We start from the raw sequence: 27,640 nt of genomic DNA on the forward strand, positions 1-27,640 counted from the left end.
GGCAAATGGATCATCTTCAAAGATCATTTCCACATGCGTTTGGAATTTGGCTTGTTAATCTCATATTGTCCTGTTTTGTCTCCCTCTTTTCCTCTACCATATCTCTTCTGTTCTTGTTTTGTTGCTTTTCTTCTATTTCTTTTTGTCTTTTCCTCTGTTTCCTCCATTCTTTAGGTGACATCAGAGGCCATAAAGCATCGTCTGGAGGAGGCAGAGGCAACAGAGGAAATGATCAACTCTGCAAGGGAGCGTTACCGACCCGTGGCCACCCGAGGCTCAGTCTTGTACTTTGTCATCGCCAGTCTTTCTGAGATTGATCCGATGTACCAGTTCTCCCTCAAGTACTTCAAACAGGTGAGAGAGAGTAGAGGCTTCGTTTTTTAAGCTGCAGGCGAATCTCTTTGTTTTTTAAGCTGTTGTAAGAAACACATTATGATGAGACTTTAAGCCCCTTTGTAACATAATAATTTTCTTCCTGTTCAGTATCTTTCTGTTCTTTTCATTTTCCACCCTCAGCTCTTTAACTCCACCATTGAGACATCAGAGAAGAGCACTGTGCTAGAAGAGCGTCTTCAGATCCTGCTGGACCAGATCCTGCTCAACTCCTACATCAATGTGTCCCGTGGCCTCTTCGAGCAGCACAAGCTCATCTACAGCTTCATGTTGTGTGTAGAGATCATGAGGCAGCGTGGCGAGATCTCTGATGCTGAGTGGCAACACTTCCTGAGAGGAACTGCCTCTTTGGAAAAGGTAAGGTGGGAAATCAAGTAAGAACAAGTCCATGCTGGTGAATTGCTGGTGTCAGATAAGAACCTCTCTATTGTCCCTGTTACTTCATTAATAATTTAATCTGATCTCACTTCATTGTTAGAAAAAAATGCTCCAAATGACCTCAGTCTCCTGAGTAAATGCGTTGTTGTGCCTTGCTACAAATATAATCAATATGTGCACTCTGGTATAAGGCAGTATCCACATAGATACCCAAATATTTATCGGAGGAAACCAATGAATAATTCAACGATCATTTATCAGTCGCTTCTGTTGTACTTTGATGTTTTCTTACTGAGGTGAGGACTGCTCTATCACACATGAATGTGGTCATGACTAAAATACATATTAACAAAAGTCTCTGGAACTGCTGAAGAACCATCTCTGCAAAAGTATTCTGCGGATATCAGCCCCCTAACAGCTGCTAGTTTCTGTTACAAGCATCCAAGTGGTGCCAGAACAGTTTTCACTGCAGGTGAACCTAACATAAAATCATACTTGTGCCCCCGTCTGTTCAAAACAACAGTAACTGTAGAACATAGTGCATGTCATCATAAATGTAAAGGGATGTAGTCTGTGCTCCTGGCGTGAATATTAAAAAAAAATCTTGGTTCTTCTATCTTTAGTCCCTTCCATTTTTCTAACCATCTAACTTAAACCTGCTTAGGGAATGTGTACATTTCAAGTTAAAGGAACACTATGCAGGATATGTCACTTACACAACATTCAAACTTGTTACATTCTAACTTACACACAGTAGTTGGTGCAACAGGCTGCAAACTTATTGACAGAAAGAACAGCTGAACTACATCAGTTTACATATACCAGAATGGCCAACTGTCAGAAGATTTGACCACTGGAGCCAGAACTAATTGTAAGGTATGAGGCTTAATTGCCTGCAGGAGTCGAGAGATAACATCCTATTTTTAACTGTCATGAGCTCCAAATAAAAAAAAAAACAAACATATTTTTTGGCATCCAGGTATTCTTAAAATTACATGAAAATAGGGAAATTCGTCACAGTTTGTCGGCAAGATCCTCTTAACTGCAAATAAACAAGGTGTTGCTTTATTTTTCCCTCAGAAAATCCCCCAGGTTGGCATGTAAGGCAGTATCTTCCCTCCCCTCCTCCTTCTTATGTTAGGATTGAGTTGATTGAAAAAAAAGTCAGTTGTCACATAGCGGCAGTTAGCCTCTCTCCTGGCCGACTTATTGCTGAGGCACTACTGAGACTGATGGAAACACACACAGTAAGTGAGAGACAAAAGAACATATGAGAAAATCTGTCTGTGGAGAGGTTGACAAAATAAATATGTCTGCAGAAGAGAGATAAGAAAAGGAGAGTATCTGTGTTTCTCAGCTGTCCATACAACCTGTATGTGGCATGCTAATAGGCCCTGACTAGTGCAAAAGCTTTAGTACCTCAAACCAGACAAGAAACCTTCAGATGGGCTGAGGTCATCTGAACTAAAACTCCAATAGACCTCAGAATAGTCCTTGTTTAATAATCACCTTTTCACTCTCTTTCTCTCTATGTATTTCTCTATAATTGTTTTTTTTCCCTGGTGTATCAGAAGGGTGTGCAGCTGAGGCATCGTTGGTTTGGGCAATAAAGAAGGTGAAAGGTAGAACAGAGCAAGGAATAAAAGGCCCCTAGAGATTCAGCTCGATTTAGACGCTTTTGTGCCACATTACAGATCAGTCAGTGGCACCCAGGGATATATTCCTGTGTTCATCCACCATTTATATAGCATTAGTTAGGCTGGAGGTGCTGCCTGTCAGCCGTCGTGATCATCATGCTAATGCCGTCCCTCCTTTTCTCTCCTTCCCTTCTGTGCCTCCTGTCTTGTGCAAAGCAGGTTCAATACATCCATCACCTACACTTCTTTTGCTAATTTTGAGCACCTTTCAAATTTTTCAAATCACCGTCTCTCATCTGCTACGTCTACCTGCCTTAGACATGTTGAATCATCCTCGCGTCACACTTTTATTGACATCCTTTAATTCTTCTTTACTGCCTCTTCACTCAAGGTCCGTCCTCCATCTCTTTCTCATCTCCTTTCTTTATGGTTGTAATCGTCTCCTTTTCAATTTCCCCTTCTCCCAGGACTATGCAGAACGGCCAGATGTGCCATGGCTAAGTGATTTTTACTGGCAGACATGCTGTGAACTGGAGGACACGCTGCCCTGCTTCAAGGACATCTCCAAGGAAATCACAAGAACCCACATCCACATCAAGCTAGGTAACCCAACCCAACTGTAATCCTGACTGATCTGACAAGAATCACCATATTTAGTGCATTGGGTTTCTGCTAAATATAAAAACTAGAATGTTTGACCTAGTTACAAACATAATGTTTCACTGTCAGATATTCTATTTATTCTTCTGCCTTTCTTCCACCACATAGTGATTTGTACAGAAGATTTGCGTAGCATTAAATGACAGTTGCCTCTCCTTTAGGACATTTTCAAGCATCTATTAATCCAGAGAACTGGGAAGGCTATGTGTCAGAGTTGTCTCCTGTTGGGGAGTCCAAAGAGGTAAAACAGGAGAGTGGGATCAGAGGTGACTGGAGTGAGAGGTTGGGGGCCTTCCAGAAGCTCGTCCTTATCAAGAGCTTCATTGAAGAAAAGGTGAGCCTAAATGAAGTCTGTGGAAAGATATTTGTTCCTCTTGAAGGGAACAAGCATTTGGTTGTATGTGCATGTTTGTGTGAACATGTGTAAGTGTGTATATTTATTTTTTCGCAGCTAATCTTGCAAACTACTGAACCAATCAGTCTAATATTTTGTGTGCACATGTATGGCTGTATGCTCAAGGACATGTCGTCACTGTGGTGATTCAAAATTGTTGAAAAACCTGTTTTATTGACTGTTTTATGCTGATTTATTGTTGACGACAGGCTCCTCACTACTCTCAACTGACCAGCTAAAAACAACACACCTTACTGTCTGCTACATTTTGGCCTTTGTAGTGGCTCAAAAACTCACACCCACAGAAAAGTTTGGTCTTATTTTTAACTGGAGCATCTACAGATTAATTTCATACCTGGTATGTTACGATCCACTAAGGTTAGGCATGATATGACTGTAAAGCAGCCAGAAGGGATGATTCCACCCGGCCCAGCTCTCTGTGGTCCGACTGTGACCCATTTTTGTCCCGTCTTCCATATGGCATACTACACCAGGACTGTTTAAGAAGTGGAGCGTTTTGCCTGGCTGATTTTGTGGAGTTGCAGATTTTGTTGATTTTGTAATTCGTTCTTGATATTTATGCTTCTACTGTAAGTAAGTCAGTAGGCTTTGTAGTTCAACGGTGTGCTTTTTGTTTGTTTTAGTTTTGTTTATTGTTGTAACTTCCTCCTTTTTTGCAGTAGCTTGCGAAGTTAATACTGTTAAAAGTCCAGTTACGAATGACATGAATCAAAGATTTCTACAGCACCTCTTTGTATTTTTATTAACATCTGGGACTAATGTGAAAGATGCTGTGTCTGCTGGAAAAGAATTGTCTAGAATGGCTGCCATCAGTTTTGGCGGCTGCATGGCTCCCTTGTGGAGATCTGCACTTTACTTAGTGCTCTACACTTTACAGAGCACTCAGTAAAGTGCAGATCTCTGCATGGCTCCCTTGCAGAGATCTGCACTTTACTGAGTGCTCTTTTCTTGTTAAACCTGCAATAACTTTTTGTCTGGCCGCTGTTAGGCAGCAGAAGCAAGTTGTGGATTTCAGAAAAGAAGAATTGGTGTCCATGTCAGTTAATTTTTTATTATTAAGTCAACAAAGACTTGGCTAATTACACTAATTTACAGCTGTGCTGACTTACTGCCCTCAGCTAGACCCTGAGACAAAAGTCTTCTGTCCTTTGCACCATGGGAAACTCAGACATGCCAGCAGCTGGATCTAAGAAAGCAAAGCCTTCCTGTCTCATCAGTGATGTCCAGTCCACTATTGATAAAAAACATCCTCTTTACCTGTTTCATTTTATTTCTGCCTGTGTCCCCACAATGCCATTTAGCTTGATTATAAAATCTGTCTAACTCTTTTTGCTTGCTGTTCTTTTCATCCATCACATTCTCTCATGCACATGCTACAGTTTTACGCCTACTTGTCTACTTTGTCCTGATATTCTCTGATTTACTTCCTCCCCATTTTGTCCAGGTGGTGTTTGCAGCAACAGAGTTTGTGATTGTCAGCCTCGGGAAGCAGTTTGTGGAGAACCCTCCAGTCGACCTGGCAAACCTCTACAACGATATGTCCCCTTCCACACCATTGGTCTTCATTCTGAGCACAGGATCTGATCCCATGGGTGCATTCCAGCGCTTTGCAAAAGAGAGAGGTTGCCTTGACAGGTGAAAGAAATTAAAAAAAGACAGACAGGACAGATAATAGAAGGGTGGAGTGATGTGATAGAATAGAGGTGAATAGTAATACAAATGTCGAACAGAGGAGTTTGATGTGATGATCACAATTGTTAACACATGATCACAGGGGCATTTCTATTCTCTTTGTCTCTCAGCGTTGAGTCAATATCGCTGGGTCAAGGCCAGGGGCCCATAGCAGAGAAGATGATCCGTGCAGCACTGAAGAGTGGCAACTGGGTCTTTCTGCAGAACTGTCATCTGGCGGTCTCCTGGATGTTAGCCATGGAGGAGCTCATCAAGACCTTTGCTGAACCAGGTATTAACCACGCTGACACATCACATACGTAACTACATGCATGACCACACAAGGGCAGAGCATCATGACACCTATTTCAGATGTGGCTTCTGACCCATTTTTGATTACATTTTGTACTCTTGTTCCTGTCTAGTGCATGATGGCTGAAAATCACCAAGTAAATACAGAAAACAAACACACTGCAACATAACTGAGCTTCTGGGGACACGAATGACTAAACAACTGTTGTTTATGTGGTTTCCTTTGTTTATTACAGCATTTGTTATCAGTGAAAAAATACTTCAGTGTACATTTTTCTTTGTAGTCAGAGACACATTAAGTTTTTTATTATTTTTCTTGTGTATGACTGTGAGTAACGGGCCCCTCTCTTCCTCTGCAGACACATCAATCCATGAGAACTTTCGTTTGTTTCTCAGTTCCATGCCGACCAAAGAATTTCCTGTTACAGTGCTTCAGAACTCTGTCAAGGTATGCACACACACACACACACACACACGCACGCACACACACACACACACACACACACACACACACACACACACACACACACACAGTGCCACTCTATAATCTCACTTTAGTTCATTTCATTTGAAGATTGTCTGTCAGAGAGAGCTTTCAGCTTTGAACAAATTAACAATTGCCCCACTTAGCGTACTTCAGTTGTTCATTGCTCTTCATCATTCTTCTCCATAAAGAGTGTTCATACCCACGTGCTTTGAAAGCAAATATTCTAAATACTTAAACTGAGTTTAACTTGCTAGATTTTTGTGGGAAACTTACAGCTGATACTGCATATTTTGCATCTGTACAAAATACTTTTAATAATTAATTTCAATGCTGTTGTGTATTCTTGAGATAGTAGGTTGCAGAAAGCTCATTAATTACAAAGAGGAACATGATGTTCGTGTTCTAAAGCATTAGATAATGGCATTCTAGTTGTGTCTGCTGGGATAAGGGATGTAAGTAAAAAGGCTAAGTGGATGTGATTTGCATTTCTTCTAATGGAATGTTATGTGACATTTTGCATGCTTTGTAATTTGTTGAACAAAAGACAGAAGTGATACCAGCGTCTAAAAAGAAAGTGTCACAACATCAGAATAAACCGTGTCAGTAATGCCAGGCTGTGTGGTCGTAAAAAATTATTTATTTTTTATGTGTATTTGAGGATTACATGAACTTTATTCCATTGGTGTGTGTGTAAGTAAAACTGACTTGACCCAAAATGAAATCCAGTCAAAGATCTGGAAATGCATTGGATAGACACTCTGCATGTAACTTGTTTTTACAGCTGTCTCTGAGCCTATCCAGTGCTGTGCATTAGAGCTCAGTACCAATAGATCCCTTGTTCCTACCACTTAGCCCTCACCCCTCTGTTTTGCGCATTCACATCCAGGGGTAGGGTGTCCAGGGGATTTTTGTTAGGACTACATGGCCCTCCAACACAGGTTTTTCAGAGGCACAGTCCAAACCAAGTGTTATGGCAAGTCATCACCTAAATGGCTGCACAGGCCACAAAAAGGCCCACAAATGTGTTTTCTTGGTTATTAAAAGTTTAAAAATGACACTTGCCATCTTATTTTTTTGTTTGATATTGTTTTAATGTATTATTGTCCTTTTCTTTGTAACAAGCTCGGATCTTGAAGGGTTGTCCCATTTCATTGGGGAAGATTTCAAACACTGCCGCTTTTAACTCTGTTCTGATGGGCAGAGGGGCACTTGAAAATGGGGGTATGGTTAAAAATAAGAAATGGGATTGGGCCCAAGTTTAAAGCAAGTTAAACTGTGAAGCTCCTCAAAAGTCTATGAGTTCACCTAAATTGTTAATGGTAGATGTGGACATAAATCGAGAAGTTGCAGTTTGGGATTTGTGTATACTGTACGTCATGTGGGACATGCCACAGCGCCACCAGAATGTGAAATAATAGCAACATACAAGAATAATCAGAGGCATATTGACGTCAGAATTTTTACACTGCTAAGTTGTTGGTCTAAGAATCATCCCTGTCATTTTAGTGGCAATTCTGTAATAAGTTAGGAATAGTTGAGAGGACTCCTACGTCACGTCCTACGATCAATCCACAAACAGTGCTGAAAGTAGCCGCTGATGTCATTCATTGATAAACATTTGGACACCCCTGACTTGGAGAATAATCAAACCATAAAGACCATTTTAGACCTCATACTGTTCAATACTGTTACATATGTATAAAAAGCTGGTCTCATTGCTATCACTTGACTATCTGACACAGCTGGATTTAGATGCTACAACTAATATCATCAGTAGCAACAGGCCAACCACTCTAATCCTTTGGTTTTTCCCATTCTTTAATTCAGTAGCTTAAAAAAAGTTTTGAAAACAAACTCTTAAAAGTATGACCATACCATATAATCTGATCTAGTTTGAAAAATACATTATGAATGCAGCCTTAGGTGTGTTTGGTTTCCACTGATAGAAATTGCATTGATGCCTGATCTGTTTTGTTCTTGGAATAGAAAACATCAGTGTATGATATATTTGTATATGCACTCACACACACTTTTAAACAAGCATTTGGAACAATAATCCATGATTGTTTTTACTTTGGTGAATGCCTTTTTGAAATGATAAACTGTACCAGGGGCACCAACAACAGCCATATCACTGACAGAGCTAACAGTGTTAATCAGGGAGGTAGCGTGACTTCATTCTCTGCTGTGGATGCCATCACTCCACTTTATCTTTACAAAGAAACTAGTGTTTATATTTTGCTATATTAATGCTCTGAATGTTGCATACAGAACCTTTAAGCCCTCTGTGTCTCTGGTTGTCTTTGCCAGGTGACTAACGAGCCTCCTAAAGGCCTGCGAGCCAACATGCGACGGGCCTTCACAGAGATTTCCAACAATTTCTTTGAAGACCACGTTCTGGGACACCAGTGGAGGAAGATCATCTTTGGAATCTGCTTTTTCCATGCAATCGTCCAGGTGACACGCTTTCTCACACACCTCACACATACTTGATTGTCGCTGCTTTGTGTGCCTGTACTGTATGGTTTTACTCTCTTGCATGCTGTTTTATGTGTTTGCACAGGTGTGTGCCCATTCTTCTACTTACTGTTTGTCCTGTTTTTGTGTCTTGTTTTTCATGTGTCTTAGGAGCGGAAGAAGTTTGGTCCTCTGGGCTGGAACATCCGCTATGAGTTTAACGACAGTGACAGGGAGTGCGCTCTGCTCAACCTCAACCTCTACTGCAAAGAGGGCACCATCCCTTGGGATGCTCTCATCTACATCACCGGTAGGGAAGCCTTCACACACGGATAAGTGTGTGTGTCTGTGCAGTGTGCTGAGCATTATATGAAACATCCGATTTTGTGGCTTTAAACAGGGCAGAAAGTGTGGATGGAATCAGTCTCTTTTGGTCACTAAGGCTGGCTTGTTTGGTGATTTGCCAATGTGTGGCACAGACTGCACACTGTTGTTTTGTCAACAACACACATTTCAAGCATCATGTGAAATGGGTAATGGGCAAAATGTTTGCTGATTTCACAAAGCAGGGCAGTTCTGTAACACGATTTGACTCTGTGCTGCAGCTGCAATCCTGCATTTGTTCAACTTTCACTCAGTGAACTTTTGCTGCTCTCTTCCTTTTAGCTTTGTGTTTATAGAAATAAAATGGAAAAGAACAGATGTTCCCCTGTACAGCCAAGCTAGTTTTCTATGTCAAATACAGCAGATAAAGAAATCCAAATGTTATGGTTATAAAGTTTTGTAGTATGAAATAGTTTGACAAATTACAGTATTTATCACGGTACATGGGAGTGTTTACCCCATTTATATCAAGAAAGGTAGACTAAATATTGGAAATACCTCACCGTGTAGCACAATACAATTCAACAGCACCATAACTACATCCTGTTGTATTAGACTATGTTATTTTTTAGCCAAATGTACCTAAAAAAAAGTGGCAATTGAGTGAATACCTGTTGCACATTTCTGTAAAAATGTTAAAAGCTGACATATTTTAAGACCTCTTGCAGAAATCCTGACATTGTTTGAATGGAAATTCAAATTTCAATTCCTATTTAGTTTTCTTTAATGATTTAAATTTTGTTAAAGCCATACTGTAGCAGACGTTAGAGTTGAACATATATTTGTCAAAGGAGTTTTATATGTTGTATTTAACTTTGTTAGATAATACATTTTCAAACATAAAACTGAATACTTTATAATGTATTATCATTATATATTCTGGGCACACATACGAACACAAATGAAATTTCAATTTAATTGAATTATGCTGATTTAATGTCGTCTGTCCCGGACTTCCATAACAGACGTCTTCAAAGGTCATTATGAAGAAGAGGGAGGGATCCCTTTCATTAACAGTACTCATCAAATCTCTAAAGTTCATTTGTTTTCCTAATCTGGTTTTCAATTACACCTTCAAATGATTATGTGCTGCGTTCAGTCTCAGTGGAGCGCACCAGATCAAATTGATGTCTCTCGTTGTTATCACACTACGGCGTTATTAGTTTAATCCTTAATTTTAACAGTCCTTGTGTGCCGGAGCTACACACTCTTTGAGGGAAAGAATGTGGGCTCAAACCAAGCATGATATTGCCTTTCCTCTTTTAGAAGGAGCTGTTCTTCTTTTCTTGTGCAAAAAGAAGGCTCTGCCAGCTTTACCACGCCTGCAGCTCACTAAAGGCTTCAGCAGAGATTTGTCTGATTATTCACTCCCATACTTACTGTCTTACATAACTGTGTCTTTACACAAAGTATGGATTTTAAGTGTTGAATTGTTAGCGTTAAGTATAATTTCCATTCCATCTTACTTTCTGCTCCTTGGTAATATTAACCCTCCAGCTATGGCTGTCTTTCCACAGTTTCTTTCCTCTTGTCTATTTTTTCCTGCTGGCCAGAAGTGTTTTCCTCTCTGTGCTGTTCATTAGAACTGGAAAAGTCGAGGATTGTTATTTATGTCTTTTCACATCACTGTGTAAGTGAAAAAGAAAACAGTTGTTATTGTATTTCTGTGTTTAAGCTCTAAGCCATACAAGTCTAGTTTGTGTCTGTAGACTACCCAGTGCCACTGTCGTGCTCTCTGTAATTCTCTCCCCCACCGTCTCTTTCTCACCCATATGTGTCACAATAAGAAGTCTGTACATAGCCTGCAGACTCTATGATGTTGCTGTAGTCTTTATGTCTTTTTATATTTATCCTACCAGACTACTAGTTTCATGTAGGGTTTTAAAGGGGAGGCTGGGCTGGCTAGTGCCACCCCTATAATGTCATTAGCCAACCCAGATGCCACCCCAAATTTTTTGCCACGTCATTGGCTTACACCTCTGTATGGGGCGAGTGTTTGGCCAGCATGTTCCCACAAGATCCCACATCCTCTAACTCATAGGTGTATTAAGGCATCTGGATACAAAGTTGGAGGCGGGACCCTGTTCCCTACTCTGAAAGTTGCTCAGTGGTGTATGAAGCCAAAAAAACCCTCTATTTCCCCAGTATGAAATTACCTGGATATCTGCAAGTGCACTAATGACTTGTACTGTCTGAGCTTGCTACTTCCAGTTTAGCACTTCGCTAACTTGAATGGCAATAAAATGATTTAATGTTGCAGCGCTTCTAAACTTTCCAAATGTTATCGGACAGAATAGATTAAGTCCTGATAGTGAAATAAGTAATTTTGTGGGGCTTGTGATGCTCAAAAAGTGTATCCTTTCATTTACAGATGTCTCTTTTCCGATGTAAGTCTATGGGAAAAAAGTCTGTGGCATCACACGACGGACTTGGGAGTTGTAATTCCACTGTTTGGCCACTACGAAAATACAGTCTGCTTCCTGGGGGCCTGCTCTCGCTCCAGTTTCTAACTGGACCGATGCTGCTTACTCTCAAGCCACAATTACACACAGCAGATCTGTGGGTCATATTTTGTGCAACCGGCATCAGCCTATTGTAAAATAACCACAGATCCCCTCGTACTCATGTGAAAATCAAACATGTCGTTTTAATTAATTATTCTAAACAGTGTCTTCTACACATTAACAGGCAGATGGACACATTCAAAACAATTTAAACAGCTCCACAAAAAAATGTGAATCACTTAAAATGTATTGCTCTGCTTTTAACTCCCTCAGGACCATCCATTCCTGCCAGTTTTTCACCCAGTGTCTCAGTTCGAAACACCAGGTAACCCGGTAATAGCTGCAGTGGTCATCTTTTTTTAAATGAGGCTCGCCAAAATGTTGCCGGGAGCTTTACAATTTAATTGTAAAACAGGTAGCCTGGATGGGTGGCTGTGATGAGCAATATGATTTGAGATAGAGATTAATTTGGTCCCCTCCTTCAGCTACCACCACACATGCCATAAATATATAGACTAAAAATTATTTCATACATCTCTCTGCTTGGTAAAGAGCTGAGTAGCTCACAGTGCTTGTTTGTGGCATGTTAAAGTACTGGAGGGGTTTAAAGCTGCAATATGGACATTTTCAAAATTTTTATTAACATTTTAATAATATGATGTATTATGCAGTCCTAGTCTGCATCTGTGCGTGACCTCTTTCGTCCATACAATCCCCAACTACCTGACTTGGGCTTTTTACTATTTCAGGTTTATTGTTTTTAAGGTATTTTTTAATGCCTGTGGTGTCTGTACAGATGATGGTTACCTTGCCTCAGGCTACACATTGCTTAAAGATAGACAGCTGATCAAGAAGTGCAAAAGTAGTGACAAGGTGCAGTTTGAACCTGCCCAACTGAGGAGGAGGCAGGAAAGCAGGACAAACAAGACACTTGGCAGTCTCAAGGAAAATGCTGCTAACGTCTTTCTCAGCTTTGCCTTCTCCTGCCATTGTTTACTTGACAGTCATTTATCCATATTCAAGTTTCATAAATATTTAATGTCTTATTTAAAATGTTTGCTTTAGACTAAGTGTTTTTTCGTGCTGAGAGTTGACTCTGAAGAAGACGCAGTAGCGTCGAAACGTCAGTTTGTTTGCACCTTATTAAAAGCTCTGCAATTTCATCGAGTGCTCCAGCCTCCTTTCATTTGGGTTCAATCATTTTTTGAAGTGGCCCACTTGATTTAGTGTCAGTTATAAAGAAACTCTGATGTAGAGGGATATCATTATGTGGTCTCTTTGTTTGCCTGCTTAGGTGAGATCACATATGGAGGCAGAGTGACGGACGCGTGGGACCAACGCTGCCTCAGGACAGTCCTCAAAGGCTTCTTCTCACCTCAAACCCTGGAGCCTGACTACACCTACTCCCCCTCAGGTATTTTTTCTGTGTCAAGCTCTCAAGCTCTCTCCTCCTCTACCCTGTATGTAAACAGGGTATGGATAAGATAACAGGAACACTTTGTAATGTATTGGAATTCTATATAGGAGGTGTTTGCGTTTGCAAGTCTGTCTCTATGTGTGCTCATCTACTGTATACGTTCTTTGTATTGTTTCGTCGCTTGTCTGTTTAAGGTATCTACTATGCCCCTAAGACGGATGAACTTGAGGAATACAAGAAATACATCGAGAGTCTTCCAATCATAGATGATCCAGAGGTCTTTGGCATGCATGAGAATGCCAACCTGGCCTTCCAGGTGAGGATCAATGTGCTTATTTCTCATATGAGCAGATGTTGAAAACTAATTCACTTATTATTTGCTTTCAATTTGTTTGTTTGTAGAAGGGCAATGTGTTTAATAGCTCATTTTAAACAGTAAATGTCATCATTTATGGGCCTTCATGATTTAATCTGGAGATGCACAGTTTATGGCCTGTGATAAAAGCATGGGAGTGCAACTGTGAAATATCAGTAAATGAGGATGCTACAAAATGTGTGCATTTCCTTGTGCGTGTGGGTTTGTCTCCACAGCGCCAAGAAACCATGACTCTAATCAACACCATACTGGATGTAAATCCTCGCTCATCAGCCTGCCATGGAGCTAAAAGCAACGATGACATCGTCTGTGAGCTTGCTGAATCTATTTTAGCCAAGCTGCCTGGTACATGCTCACACACACACACACACACACACACACACACAAACACAAACATCCACGCATAGATACAAATGCAAACACTCACATAACTAATTCGGTGTTTTCCATGTCCATCTTGTCTGTCTGCCTGCCTGTCTTTCTGTTTTTGTTATCGGTTTGTCTCCCTGTTTGTCTACCCGTCTGTGCAGAGCGTCTGGACATGGATGAGGCGGTGGAAAGTCTGTTTGTCCGAGACGAAAACGGCCGCCTTAACTCCCTGACAACCGTGTTGGGCCAAGAGACAGACCGATTCAACAACTTGCTGAGAGTGCTAAGGGTGACGCACATAGCTAACTCCCTTAAGTACACACTCTGGAAATTTAGAGTTATGCTTTGCTCAGGGTTTATTTCCTGTCAGCTATTGACGTTAGCAAAAACTGCTACAGGAGTTATACTTGTTTACATTAGCTGACTAACCAGAGAAAAACAAAACTTCCCCCCACAAAAAACAAATGAAGAAAGTGGTGTATTATGTTGCATTAGCATGTGTTAAAACATATTACAGTGTATATTGGATATATCAGAAATAAACAACGCTTTTAAAGACCTACATTGTCCTTTCCACCACCTCATTGTGATGTATGCTTTTTTGTGTGTGTTTCCCAGATATCACTTATCACTCTGCAGAAGGCCATAGCAGGTCTGGTGGTGATGTCAGAGGAGATGGACCGCATATACACAAGCTTCCTGAACAACCAGGTTCCCACCCACTGGGCAAACTCTGCCTACCCTTCTCTCAAGCCGCTGGCCTCCTGGGTCAGAGACCTGACCCTCAGGACCTCCTTTATCCAGGTTTGGAAGAGAAAGGGAAAGAAATAATCAGTATGTTTACATGCACAGTTAAGTCGAGCTGAGGTTATAGCTCGACTGGGCCATTTAATTGGACTCCTGTACTTGTCCCAGGAAACAAGCATTGGAGGGAAATCTATTTATTGACCAAAGTATGTCTGACTCTGCTATGATAGGTGGCGATATGCCTCCTTTCAGCTTGTTAGTATTGGACCTTTTTTCTGGTTACCAAACAGTCAACAAACGAGTTAGCTACAGTTAACTAGTGGCAAACTGGAACCATGGTGACAACTTAACAGCTCTTTACAGTTTGTCTGTCCAAAACGGCATGGCTCTGGATGTAGATTTCACCGTATTGTTACCAGCTTCTTCTTCTGTCACACATTTAATGCTTTTCGACTTCCGGGTATACATGCAGGAGTAATTCGACTCCTAATCGCATTATCTGGTGTGTTAGTCCAGCTTTGAGAAATTTGATTCAGTACGATTTCAATTGGTCCTAATATGTTTTAAAAGTCCAGTTTTAGTCAGACTAACAGCATAATTCGATTTCCTCTAATGTCATGCAGACATACTGACTGACACATATACACACACTGGCATCTTCTGCACTTGCTAACGCTGAATTGTATTTATAAGTTGTTTAAAATAATCTGTCCTGATAAAGAAAACATGAATTAATTAGAAATTAGTGAAACATGGGAACAAATATAATAACAGGATTCACTTCCCTCTTCTGGCTCAAGTCTCTGTATCACTGACTGTGTATACGCACATTCAAGTGTATTTGTGTGTGTGTGTGTGTTTTCTCATCAAGTTGAGAAACACTAATAGCACATGAACATTCTGCGTTTTTCCCTGAGGCACAGACCATCCCTCTTTCTCTCCCTCCATCCCTCTCTTTCTGTCTGTACACCCTCTTTCAGCATTGGGTTCATCTCCCCTGACTTAAAATTGTTCTTCCATGAGACTGGTCTGAACATGTGTGCTGCACAATCACTAAAATTCCCACACAAACACACAAATGGGACAAACGGGGGAGAGTTGCGTTAGTTTATGAAGTGATGGGTAGTCGGTGAGTCAGACTGCACATGTTCACCACCTCAGAAGAGAAAATCCACCTCGCTTCCAGTCAAAGTTGAGTCACTCTCATAAGTAACAGAATGCCTGTAATGCACCATGGCTTGTTAAACACTGAGCACAATATATTAAAACAGTTATTTTAAGATATGCACATTTTCTTTCTCTTCCCCTCTCTCTGTCTCTCTCACCAGGCTTGGATCACACGTGGTCAGCCCAAATCTTTCTGGATCTCTGGATTCTTTTTCCCCCAAGGCTTTCTTACTGGTAAAATACTGCAGCACCAAAATAGCTTCCATGTTTTTAATGAACCATAGTAGTAAGGGACATTTCAAAGCTGCTAGAATATAGAGAGATCAGTCTAACTATTCTCTAAAGCACACATAAAATAATGTGATTGGCTTTTAACTGCTCAATAATATACTGAGTTGCCACTTTTAACATGTGTTAGACCTTGCAAATAAAACATTATAAAGCATATTTTTCATGTCCCGTCTGCTTGCTGGCCTGTAGGGGTGCTTCAGAATCACGCCAGACGCTACAATCTGCCCATTGATGAGCTCAACTTCCGCTTCAACATGGTGCCGGCGTACAGAGACCAGGTAGCCGTCTGTGAGGCTCTACGCACTTTGCCTAACAACGCCAAACTGGACATGGATGATGAGGTACAGGAAGGGGGAGGGGGGTCGTTGTTTGTAAGTGATGCTTACAGATCATAATAAATCTTGTCGGGATGCAAAGCATGAAAAGCATTTTATTTCATGTCTCCATCTGCTGGTGGGCCATCACGATAAGAGTATGCATGCATAATATGATGCGAATTCCACTACAGAAGGGATTTGATGATCACTAAACCAAGGTGGGGAAAAAAGATGAATATATCTATATTGGTATCTGTATTGGTTATCGGCCAAATGAATTGTTAAATATCTGCATATCAGATGTCGGCATAAAATCCAATGTCTTTCATCCCTAAAATCTAGCTGGTTCCAGAACTGCAGCATTCCTGTGTTTGATAGCCCAACACCAATTAACCAGTAGCTAACAGGTTGATTTTAAAAAGATGGCCTTGGATACTCTGTGTTCAGGCAGATGTAATAATCATGCTGTTGTCTTATTGGGCAAGTGAAAATGTGATATCTAATGCAATGTTGATAAGAAAATAAATTGCATACTGTATCGCCGAAGTGAAGCTTTTGCAGCTGAGCTCTGTGCACAAGTCTGCCTCACCTCAAAGCGATGAACGGGACCGATGACAAAAATCCGATGTACTGGACTCTGTCAACCTAGAGTTAAATGTTACTAACGTTGAATATCTCTGGAGGGTAATATGTGAGAGAGACTTGCTTCTTTTAGGCCAGAAGCTAATGTAAACCATCATGACGATCCGTATCCCTTTCAGAAGCTTTGCCTTGAACCTCTTTGTCCTTTTTGAGACTTTGTAAAGTAAATCTAAAATGATAAATCCGACACCGGCTGTATTCTCTGATTATTTACCCATTTTTCAGTGTTGAAAATAATTATTGTTGTTGTTAGCCGTCCCCACTTGGCAACCATTTGTCAAACCAATCAGTGGCTTTGTTTCTGATTGTATTTGTCAATGGGGAGAGATACAGGCAGGTGACTGAGATGTGCCAGGTTGTAGTAGTCCCCTTCCAGAAGTTGCATTGATGGGTCTCTGTCAAGCTGTAGGTCAATTTACAGCTAACCGTTGACATCCCTAGCCAGAATAGAGCCACCTACCTGTCATTAAGTCTGTTATTTACTGTCTCTACTGTCCATTGATTGAGTATGTGTTCTTTTCTATGTCTAAAATTAAATCAATTTTAAAAAGTCCTCCTAACTGTTCTCAGTTTAAAATGAGATTTGTTTAATTTCCCTTCCTTTCCTGTAATGATAATGAAAATAAAACCTATCAAGCTTTGATAAAATTGCTGTATTAAGGCAAAGACAACATTGGTAACCCAGCATACCATGCTCCATGGCTACATAATTAATAAGGATTGATTACTGTGTGTGAATATGCATCTTTCACTCACTGCTGCTCCATCTCATTTGTGGATACAACAGTTACCAGAGCCAGAGGATGGCGTGATCGTGCATGGCATGTTCATGGATTCCTGTCGCTGGGATGATGACAAAATGGTGATTGAGGATGCGTTGCCTCGAGTGATGAACGCCATGCTGCCTGTGGTGCACTTCGAGCCGCAGCAAAACTACGTGCCTGGGCCTGACCTCTACCATGCTCCTCTGTACAAGACCTCAGTCAGAGCTGGGACTCTGTCCACCACAGGTACATACAGGCTCCACACAGGGGCCCACACTTAAACACTGCTTTAGATTGCACTGACACATTGATATTGAATGAGCAGGCAGGGGTTTGTTGTTGTGCTCAAGGGCACTTTAGCATGGTGGTTACTCCCCGGATATTTTGGGGAGTTTTTGGTGTCCATAACAATCTCATTCACTATTAAGCAATGTAATGGATTGCTAGTTTTTCCCCTCACCCTTCATTTCTGTCTCCATCCAGGTCACTCAACTAATTTCGTTGTGACAGTAATGATCCCCTCCAAACGATCCAGCGACTATTGGATAGCAAAAGCCTCTGCTCTCCTGTGCCAGTTGGATGATTAAGTTTTTATTGAAGGACAAAAAGGAATTTTAAATGGGACTGAAACATGTACCTCTATGCACAACTTTGAATTAATGCTGAAGCTTTTGTGGAATTATTTATAAAGAGTTTTACAACAACAATTTATGCTGAAAATGCACCTAGAGTTTAATAAACACTTCGGAGCATGCCCTGGCTGATCTGTCCGCTTCCTTCATGCACTCATGTGTATCGGTGAAGATTAATATCAGTTATATGCAGCAACAAAGTCTTACCCTGCTGACGCTGGATGAGAGCGGGGCAGTACATCCAGATCTTTGAAGATGAGACGCGCCGTCTCCACGGTGTAAACAGCATATATTAGACTCTCATACTGGAGAACTCCATTCATGCTGTGTGAATGAATGTGCTTACTAAAATTTACAGTACACATGTAGCCTCAGGGAGAGAAAGGACGGAAGGATGGACGGCAGAATAGCTGCAGTAGATGGATGAGCAGAGATGTGTGGCCAGACACATAGATGTTAATGGTTCTCAAAAAAAAATGAATAAATAAATAAAAAAAAGGGAATACCAAAGACAAATGAGTTGAGACAGGAAAAGGAGTGATGATCATCAAATGATGAAATGTTTCCGCTATAACCCCCACACACATCAGCAGCCTATTTGTGTCACTTAGGGCATGCAGTGCAAACACATAAAATATGGCTCTTCAAGCACATTAAGTACACCCACTGCAGTACTGGGGCAGGGTGCAGACAAACTCAATCTCTGTCTCTGTCACACACATTGCCTCCTCCACACCTTACTGCTCCACTAACGCCAAGCAGGGATGGACATATATAAACACTATATTTAACCTCACCCTGGGGAAGAGCAGCGCAAAAACATAAATAAAATTATGACACTGTAGAGAGAAAGGTAACTGTAAAAGCATAGGTAGAAATGATAGATATTTTATATGGCACTATACCTGACTCCCTCTTACAGTTTTTGCCTTTTCTGGCCCACACACACAGTTCAGTTTGCTAAACACTTTATGCAAAATGCTTTATTTCTAATTTTGCCCTCAAAAGATCACATAGCACACACACTGAACTACTACAGGAACAGTGTGTACGATATATTGGTGTCAGCTAAAATTTAAATTTCCCCAGGGTTAGTTGTTCAGGGGTTTAAAGTCGGAGCCAAATTATCTGTAGAGGCCTCCTCCTCTCCAAAACAAACAGACCCAGTGATTTAAACCAGTAAAAACACTGAATAAAGCAGTTTAATGTTAAAAATAAATGTATTTTTCTGACGATGCACATCTTAGAGGGGTCACTAACTACAGTGGACAATGCAAAATTGCAAATGGCACTTTCTAGAACCAGTGTTTCATTTGTCTGTTCTGTAGAAACATGGCAGACTCTGTTGACGAGGACCTGGCCCCTACGTCGATATAAATAGCTCAGTCTAAGGAAACGAAAGCACAACACTTCTTATTTCCAGTGATTATACACTAAAGAAAACATACTAAATATATTTTATTCAATGTCTGCCAGTATACGCCTCCTAATTTCTACACACTGGACCCTATAGTAAAGTTAAAACTAAATTGATTGTATTGAGTAAATGCATCATTCCACAAGTTTATCATTGCCTCAAAAACTCTCATTTAAACACAGCATGCGGTGGTCATTTCCCTTACAATTATACAAATCACAAGAAGACAGAAGGCAGCACGGTGGTTCAGTGGTTAGCATTGTCACCTCACAGCAAGAGGCTTCCTGAACTCAGGGTGGAGTAGCCCTTCTGTGTGGAGTTTGCATGTTCTCCCCATGTCAGCGTGACTTTTCTTTGGGTTGCCCATAGGTGTGAATGGTTGTCTGTCTCTGTGTGTCAGCCCTGTGATAGTCTGGCAACCTGTCCAGAGTGTACCCCGCCTCTCGCCCCACATAAGCAGGTATAGGCTCCAGCCCTCTGCGGCCCCCAACAGAATAAGCGATTATGGAAAATGAATAAAAAGAAGACAAAAATGTGTGATTTATGGAACGATACAGAGTAAGTATTATCTTTGAAAATCTCAGTTTTATTAATGCATTACTATAAATGTAGATAAAGCAGTCTAGAGTTCACACCTTAGTACCAATAACAGCTGTAACTTGTGCTAATATAATTTGCCAGAGCATGAGTATGTGCTTCAATGTTTAAAGAAAGAAGAACTTTGTGTGTATTGCTAAGAATATTATTTTATTCTTGGCATGTAAGTTACTGACACTTATAAAACTTAGAGTAGTTGTAAAATAGTGTAACGTGTAGACACGCTATTGAATTCTAATACAGTGACTATAGAGTTAAATAAGATGGCTAAATGTTGTGTAGAAGTTTTTTCATTACATCCATCAGCTGGAAGAGATAAAAATGAGTCATGACAAGTTTGATGAATGTACAGCTTTAATATGAGGTCCTACCTGGTTTCCAAGTCTTTTCTTCTGATCAACATTCACTCTCACTTTGCCACTATCTGTTCCTCTCTCCTATACTGTATGTACAGACTACTATGCACTTTGGTTATTGGACTAACTTACTCTGTCTGTTTTTGTGCAGGATTGGAATCTGTAGCAGAAGCTATTGTGTTATATTCCATTCACAGGCTTCACTAAAGCTGTAAATGGTGATGAATTGTCTGGCTCTGTGGGGACTTACAAGTACACATCATCAGGACATGTCATCTCAGAGGTGAAACCTTTCTATTTTATTAATCTCACCTTCATACACTGATTGTGAAAACAGACAGTTTTGACTTGCTGCACCTGATTTTCTGTGCTAAAAAATATCCCGCCTGTTTTCCTGGCTTAGGTAAAGCACAGTGATCCAGTTAAATTCATTTCAGTTTTCATTTTGTGCAATTGCACACACAGTGACTGCACAAATGCCTTCACACATGCGTGCATCTCTGCAGCTATTGTTTCATCAACAGCAACATCCACTGACATCCTGACCTCCTTTATTAACCCACTTTCTCCTGATCAATCCTTTTTGTGCCAAGATTATGCACTATGAATAACTCTTAATCTACTGTACTGCTGTTAGGTTATGAGTTGTATGAAAAGGGAGGGGAAGGATTGAAGGAGTAAATAAGATTATATGCCCAGTCACTCTGAAACCAGATTAACACTGTTTTATCATCATTGCACACACACACACACATACACACACACTTCCCTGTGGATTAAGTCAGAGGAAAGAGGACATAGTTGAAACAGATGGGTCCAAAGGAAAATTGACTTTTTTCTCTAAAGGACGAAGAAAAGGAGAAGAGATTATAAATGATATGAGTGCGTAAGACTAAGGCACAAAGCAAGCAGTTGATGAAAACAGCTCTCTGACAATGAGGACAGCTGTTAACATGAATATTTGACAACAAATCAACATGTTTAAAATGATGAAAACCACAGATTGACAGTGGATCCACCTTGTGCTCTCACTGTGACTTGTCAGTTGGTTTATTGATGTTGGCAGCAGTCATTTAGGTTATTCAGCATCAATTGATACCATTGAAAATTCCACCACAGCAATGACGATACAGTGTTGGAGGCAGGGTCCCATTCATTCCTATACAAGTTGCTCAGTAGTGCATGGAGCCAAAAAAGTTTGTATTCCCTGTTTTAAAATTACCCGGGTCCTCTTGAGCATCGTGGGGCTCATAGAGCAAGTGCACTACAGACTTTGCAGACTGAGTGTTTAACTTCTGGCTTAACCCTCTTGAGTGGGGATAAAATGATTTAATCACGCTGCCTTTCTAGACTTTTGAAGTGTAATCGAACCAAATGAAGTCATTTCATGGGGGCTGTGATGCTCAAAACATTTATCCACTGATTTACAGAAGCCTTTCCCAATGTAAGTCCATGGGAAAATGTTTTTAAGGCCCAATGGCATCACAGGATGGACCCAGAAGTTGTAGTTACACAGTTGGCCACTCTTTCCCAGGGGTCTGGTCTATAAAATAAATATGAAGCTATAGCCAACAGCTGGTTAGCTTAGTTAAGCATAAAGGAAATGAGCAGAGACTCCAGTGCCAAGCCAAGAAACCCCCCCACCCTATAAAACCACAACACTGGTCTTTGTACAGATTACAGCTACAGTACACAGCCAGTTATCATAGTATAAAGACTAGAAACAGAACAGCTACCCAAACACATAATCCTATGTAAAACCACAAATTTTTGATTTTACGCTTCGGTTTTTCTATGGATTAAACAAAGGAGGTTAATCGGTGTAATGAGCTTTTGAGGTGCTAATAGGCAGATTTTGACAGAGCTGTTTCCCTGTTTTCAGTATTTTTGCTAAGCTACGATAACCAGCTGCTGGTTGTACATTCATATGTAGTGGAGAGACATGAGAGAGAGTGGTATCTATCCTCTTATCTAAGTCTTGGCAAGAATGAAGATAAACAATCCTTGTTTTTTATTTTTAAATAATATTTTTTGGATAAATGTGTGCATGAATTAATAATAATTACAGAGTGTGTGTGCATGAGTGAGCATCGTCACACTGCAACTATTTGGCTATATACACCCATCCCAACAGCGCATTATTTTTTATCCCACTCGTCATGTTGATGCGTCAAGGTTGGAAGTGTTAGGATTAGGGCAAAGAGGTCATGGTTTGGGCTAGTACTAGGCATTCTTAGATAATCTCTGAGATTAAAGTGGTAAATTTATGAGAAATAACTCACAAAAGTACTGCCAGAGAGTGAAGAGATGTAGTATAAAGACTGAGACAGTCCATGGGGGAGTGAGAAGTGGTGGATGAATGGGTCAAGCACAGGACTTTCTTGCGTAGACTGGGGTTTGAGTCCTGTGTCAGTCTTTAGTGGCTTATTTTTGGATTTATCATTTTTAGTTTTGAGAATAAAGCTGCTGAATGCACACTGTACACAGTAACTTTAGCAGAATAGCTGAAAAGACCTGTTCGTGTAAACTTCATATATCGACCTTGCTAGGATGCCCATGAATATATACTCAGGGTGTAAATAGCCACATAAGCTATCAACACCTGGGTGCTGATAGCTCTATTTAGACATGATGATTCAGACTCATATTCATCTTCTGTAGGCAGAACAAAGATCTAAATGACAAGACTGAGTCACTTATATACAGTTTACAATATACAGGTCAGAGTAAACAGCATCTGAGGCCGTGAACGTGCCTTCCACCCCAGTCATGCAGAAAAATGACCAGGCTCTGAATTAGTGCAGAGTCCCCACCTGAAGACCAGAAGGGTGTGTGCGTGCAGGCAATTATTCTACAAAGAGAAAGGCAGTATAGATCTCACAGGAGGGGCAGGTGTGTGGTCTTTACATTACACTAACTGCACCAAGTCTGTGGAGATCTCTTCCAGCTGACCTGGTACTAACAGTGCCACCAAACAGAGCAAACATTATTCACTATGATTGTGTAACTACACCCTTCCCCCCTCCCCACCACCTACGACCCAGGTGGTCTGTTGCATCTCAGGAACAGAAAAATGAAGGGAAACCACTAGGACAGTCTGCAGGGTGGAGCGGGGACATGCTGTCTGTCCGCGTGGTCTGTTGGCAAATGGAAGGTTTTTGGATTTGTGTGTGTGTGTGTGTGTGTGTGTGTGTGTGTGTTTGCATGGGTTGATACAGTGTGCTACAATTCCAGCCACCAACAGCTGTCTGTCTGCACGTAGTGAAGCCTGAGATTAGATTTGACCAATTTGAACATGTCATCACTCTGCTGAGCAGCATTTAGTGTGTGTGCACACGCGCACATGTTTGCCGGTATGAGCTGCCAAATGTCCTGTCTAATATCAGTGAGGAGATTGGATCCCTCCTGACTTGGCCCACAGTATCTCAGTCATTCATTCCTGCTGGGAAATGAGGAAGGTTTCTAAGCCTTCCTGGCTAACGACTCGCCCTTACATTTTCACGTCTGAGCTCACGTCAATCTATCAGCTCTGGATGCAGAAACTTCGTGCAGTAGTCTGAAACCTATCCTTTAACTTTAATCCCACTATATCTGGCCACATGCACACCTGAAAGGCACATTATTGATGGAGCACACACACACCATTTACAAATACTGTTCCCAAGACAGAAAACCTTTGAATGGTTGGATTCACTGTGCTTGAGATGTAAATATACAGCTGAAATCAAATGAATAGTTCAATCTTCAGTAAGTATGAGGCGGTGTTGAAACTGGAAAAATGTGTCAATTCTGTTTTGTCAATCAAAATAAAAACAAAAAAAAAAGGATAGGAACAAAAAAACTGATCAATACAGAGAGCTGCCAGGTTTCATAAATCAAGATAAGGGATGCTGGGCTCTGTTGCTGACATTTCTATCTCACTTACTGTGTCATTTTACAACAAACTAGTCCTTACCAGGCCCTCAGGAAGTGCACCAGGCTTTGAAGGCGATTTTCAAAGTGGCCAAACAGTTTAATCACATCCCTCAAGTTATGCTTTGCGGCTCAAAAAGACTTCCCATAGAGACATCTGCAGATAACTTTTTTTAAGCATCACAACCCCTGAGAAATGACCCATTATACTATTATGATCCCATCCATTCAGTCTAGTAACATTTGAAACGTCTAGAACAGCCGCAACATTAATCATTTTGTTCCATAGATGTATTAATAACTAGATACCAAATGGCAAGATTGCAACTATTCGTTACAACGGAGTTGCTTGCCCGGGGCATACGCCAAAAAACGTTCTAGCTTCCAGGTTTACTTCCTTCGCATGCCGCCCACTGAGTATGCGCAGTAGTGTCTCTCCCACTGGCTCTGACAGTGAGTTCCCGCTCGGCTCATAGACTTTACATTGTGATGACATCACAGATTTTTAAATAATTTTTCTTGGCTCAAGGAAAGTTTCACAAATATTAAACCTCCATGGATCAAAAAAATCTAATAGAAGAAGTCATAATTTACCTTGTTTGCAGTTTGAGGTGTCCTGTCAAGTTTCCCAGATGTTTCTTTTATAATGGTGGTCTATGGGAAATGTTTTTTTGTTTGTTTGTTTGTTTGGTAATTTAAATAAATTAAATTTAAATTTAAATAAGTTATAAGTTAAATTAGTAAAAAGGAAACGTTAAGAAATTAAAGTATAGCTTCCATGTACTAGCCAGGTAGGAGTAATTCATCTGTCAAGCACCTTCTTGAGGTTAGCACATGCTCCTAAATGTATTTCTGATGTGCCTCTGCCTTGGAGATGATTTGTCTGTAAGAAATATATGTCTGTAATTATCAGACATTTGAATTTTTAAAAGGAATGTCATGTTATAAATGTTATTGTTGTTTTGCTTGCTAGCCAGCATTTCCAGCAGTAGCTCATTATTATGTTTGGTAAGCTGTTTTCACGCAGTATAGTAATTTTCTTGCTTCATAGTTTGGCAGGAATTATGTAGTAATACTGTACTGATTTGTGTTTTTATCTCTGTAGTGTTTCAGTTTTTCAAACAAAAGTCATAAAAAAGAGATAACCGGACTTCACCAAAATACAAGAAATGTCAAGCCTTGTGTGGCTGTCTAGCTTTGCACAAGAGAACACACTGCAAGGGCAGTAAAGTATGGGAACAATATTATGACAATCACATGCTGTGTTTAACCAGCATGAGATGACAAGCTGCCATTACGATGTCTGTCCTGTCAGATCATCCCTGTCGAAACCCAGGATGCTCTGACAACTTTGGTGAGTGAAAGCACTTTAAAATGTATTATCTGGTGAATAGTAGCATGTCGGCCACTCAGTTGCCAGTAATTATCATATGTCTCCTTTATTTTTCTCAAAATAGTCATGTACAGTGAGCATTTATGTACATCCTTCAAAGGAGAAGGAATCATACTGAGCAAAGAGGCACAGACCACAAAGAAAAAGACACTCAAGTTGACCAAAATACAACACTGGTGATCGAAGAAAAAATGTGATAGCATGGCAAAAGTAAACGGTCACACCCTCATCCTTTAGCATTGAATTTGCAACACTGCATTTTGAGTGTGGTTTCAGCTTCAACATAGCTTTGACTTGTCAGCAGCAGAATGTGTTTTACTGTATCCCAAACACCGAATTCTCTCTTCATATTTTCCGCAAGTCCCATTTACAAGTTTCCATATTCTTCATTTGACACACTTGGATCACTTTTAGTGCCATAAATGCCTCTCACATGAAAATCAAATGCTGAATAGACATCAACATGAGTGAGTAACAATAGAAATGGGTCAGGTTATCTCACAGACTATCTACATAAGTCAGTCCGAGTCACATGTATGCAGAAAACACTTCTCACTCCACATCTCATACAAGTCATTACATCTCCAATGAGTTAGTGAGCAAGGATTTGCATTATTCCTCAATCTATTACATAACATACATACAGCAACCAAGACCTCGCTTTCCATTTACATACATTTAAATCTAGCATGAATTCCTTTATCAAAAAAAAAAGCTTTGTTTTCTCGGATCATCAGTGCTCAGCTTTTCATCTTCACTGTACACAGTAACCCCTGCAACTTGCAATCTATTATCTACACAATGTTCAACGACAAATGGACAAATATCTGAGGAATTGTACATTTTGGGAAAAACTTTTTTTTTTGCTTTTTGCTACAACAACAGAGGTGTAAAAACAATACATTTTGTTTCCCCCCTTTTCCAGTCAGGTAAACTCACTGGCTGCTGTCTGTAGCTTCATATTAACCATTCGGTTAATATAATAGCGGTAATGAACTTCTCTTGTTACTGTCATTTTTGCCTGTTTCCAGTCTCTGTGTCAAGCTAAAGTAAGCGGGGGTTGGTTGGCACACTTTTCACTCTCTGCCATACTTATATTCTAACCAGCAGGAAATGAAAAGGTTAAGGTATAAGTTATAAATTCACCTGTTTTAATGTACACAAATGTTTTCTAAAAAATGAGGTGATTTGTTATTAAATCCATGAGCAGTTGTACAAACCAGCACTGTCACAAGGTTGGTTGGCACCCAGTAGAAACAATTTAAGCATTTAATTCAAACAAGAACCAGAAACATGAGCATTTATTATTATATGTACCCATTTTATCTACAAAAAACAATTTTTAAGCAACTCATTCATAGTAATGTCTAATTACTTTGCCATTGACTATTAAAAATGATAATCTTACTATATAATGACGAAAACTCTGTGTCTGTAGGTGTGTCCGTGTGTGTGTCTGTTCCATGTTTTTCTCCTCACTGACTTGGTCAGTCCATGTGAAATTTGGCACAGTGGTAGAGGGTCATGGGAGGATGTGAATGAAGCAATATTACATCAATTGGCCAAAGGGGGGTGCTATAGAAACCGATTGAAATTGCAAACTTTGAATGGGCATATCTCATGCCCCGTATGTCGTAGAGACATGAAACTTTGCACAGAGATGCCTCTCCTCATGAGGAACACATTTGCTTAAAGAACCCATAACTTACGGTTATATAGATTTTCTGCCATTTTGAGTTTTTTGAAAAACAGTTAAAATCGATCTCTTCCTAGGAAGTTTGACCGATCTGCATGAAACTGGGTGAACATAATCTAGGGACCAATATCTGAAGTTCCCTCTTGGCAAAAGTTGGAAAACTTACTAAAACTGAGCTTCTATAAGGCAATGAATATTGCGGAGGGCGTGGCTCATCACATAAAGGTGTATAACATCTTAAGGGTTTCA

At 40.4% G+C, this 27,640-nt stretch overlaps 1 protein-coding gene across 1 annotated transcript in view; it reads left to right on the forward strand.

Moving 5' to 3' along the window:
* The window catches only part of dnah6 (dynein, axonemal, heavy chain 6), a 64,617-nt gene extending 46,485 nt beyond the window's left edge, over positions 1 to 18,132 (forward strand). Inside the window, exons 64-81 of the mRNA XM_078166339.1 lie at positions 175 to 354; positions 517 to 750; positions 2,876 to 3,011; positions 3,230 to 3,402; positions 4,928 to 5,118; positions 5,286 to 5,446; positions 5,826 to 5,914; positions 8,264 to 8,410; positions 8,582 to 8,720; positions 12,593 to 12,712; positions 12,910 to 13,031; positions 13,307 to 13,436; positions 13,622 to 13,749; positions 14,079 to 14,264; positions 15,536 to 15,608; positions 15,855 to 16,006; positions 17,412 to 17,634; positions 17,872 to 18,132. Coding sequence (XP_078022465.1) covers positions 175 to 354; positions 517 to 750; positions 2,876 to 3,011; positions 3,230 to 3,402; positions 4,928 to 5,118; positions 5,286 to 5,446; positions 5,826 to 5,914; positions 8,264 to 8,410; positions 8,582 to 8,720; positions 12,593 to 12,712; positions 12,910 to 13,031; positions 13,307 to 13,436; positions 13,622 to 13,749; positions 14,079 to 14,264; positions 15,536 to 15,608; positions 15,855 to 16,006; positions 17,412 to 17,634; positions 17,872 to 17,975 — 2,688 coding nt within the window. The 3' untranslated portion in view covers positions 17,976 to 18,132. The remainder of the gene's footprint in view (positions 1 to 174; positions 355 to 516; positions 751 to 2,875; positions 3,012 to 3,229; positions 3,403 to 4,927; positions 5,119 to 5,285; positions 5,447 to 5,825; positions 5,915 to 8,263; positions 8,411 to 8,581; positions 8,721 to 12,592; positions 12,713 to 12,909; positions 13,032 to 13,306; positions 13,437 to 13,621; positions 13,750 to 14,078; positions 14,265 to 15,535; positions 15,609 to 15,854; positions 16,007 to 17,411; positions 17,635 to 17,871) is intronic.
* The last annotated feature ends 9,508 nt before the right edge of the window (positions 18,133 to 27,640 follow it).

Source organism: Epinephelus lanceolatus, chromosome 3 (genome assembly GCF_041903045.1).
Source record: "Epinephelus lanceolatus isolate andai-2023 chromosome 3, ASM4190304v1, whole genome shotgun sequence".
Lineage (NCBI taxonomy): Eukaryota > Metazoa > Chordata > Actinopteri > Perciformes > Serranidae > Epinephelus > Epinephelus lanceolatus.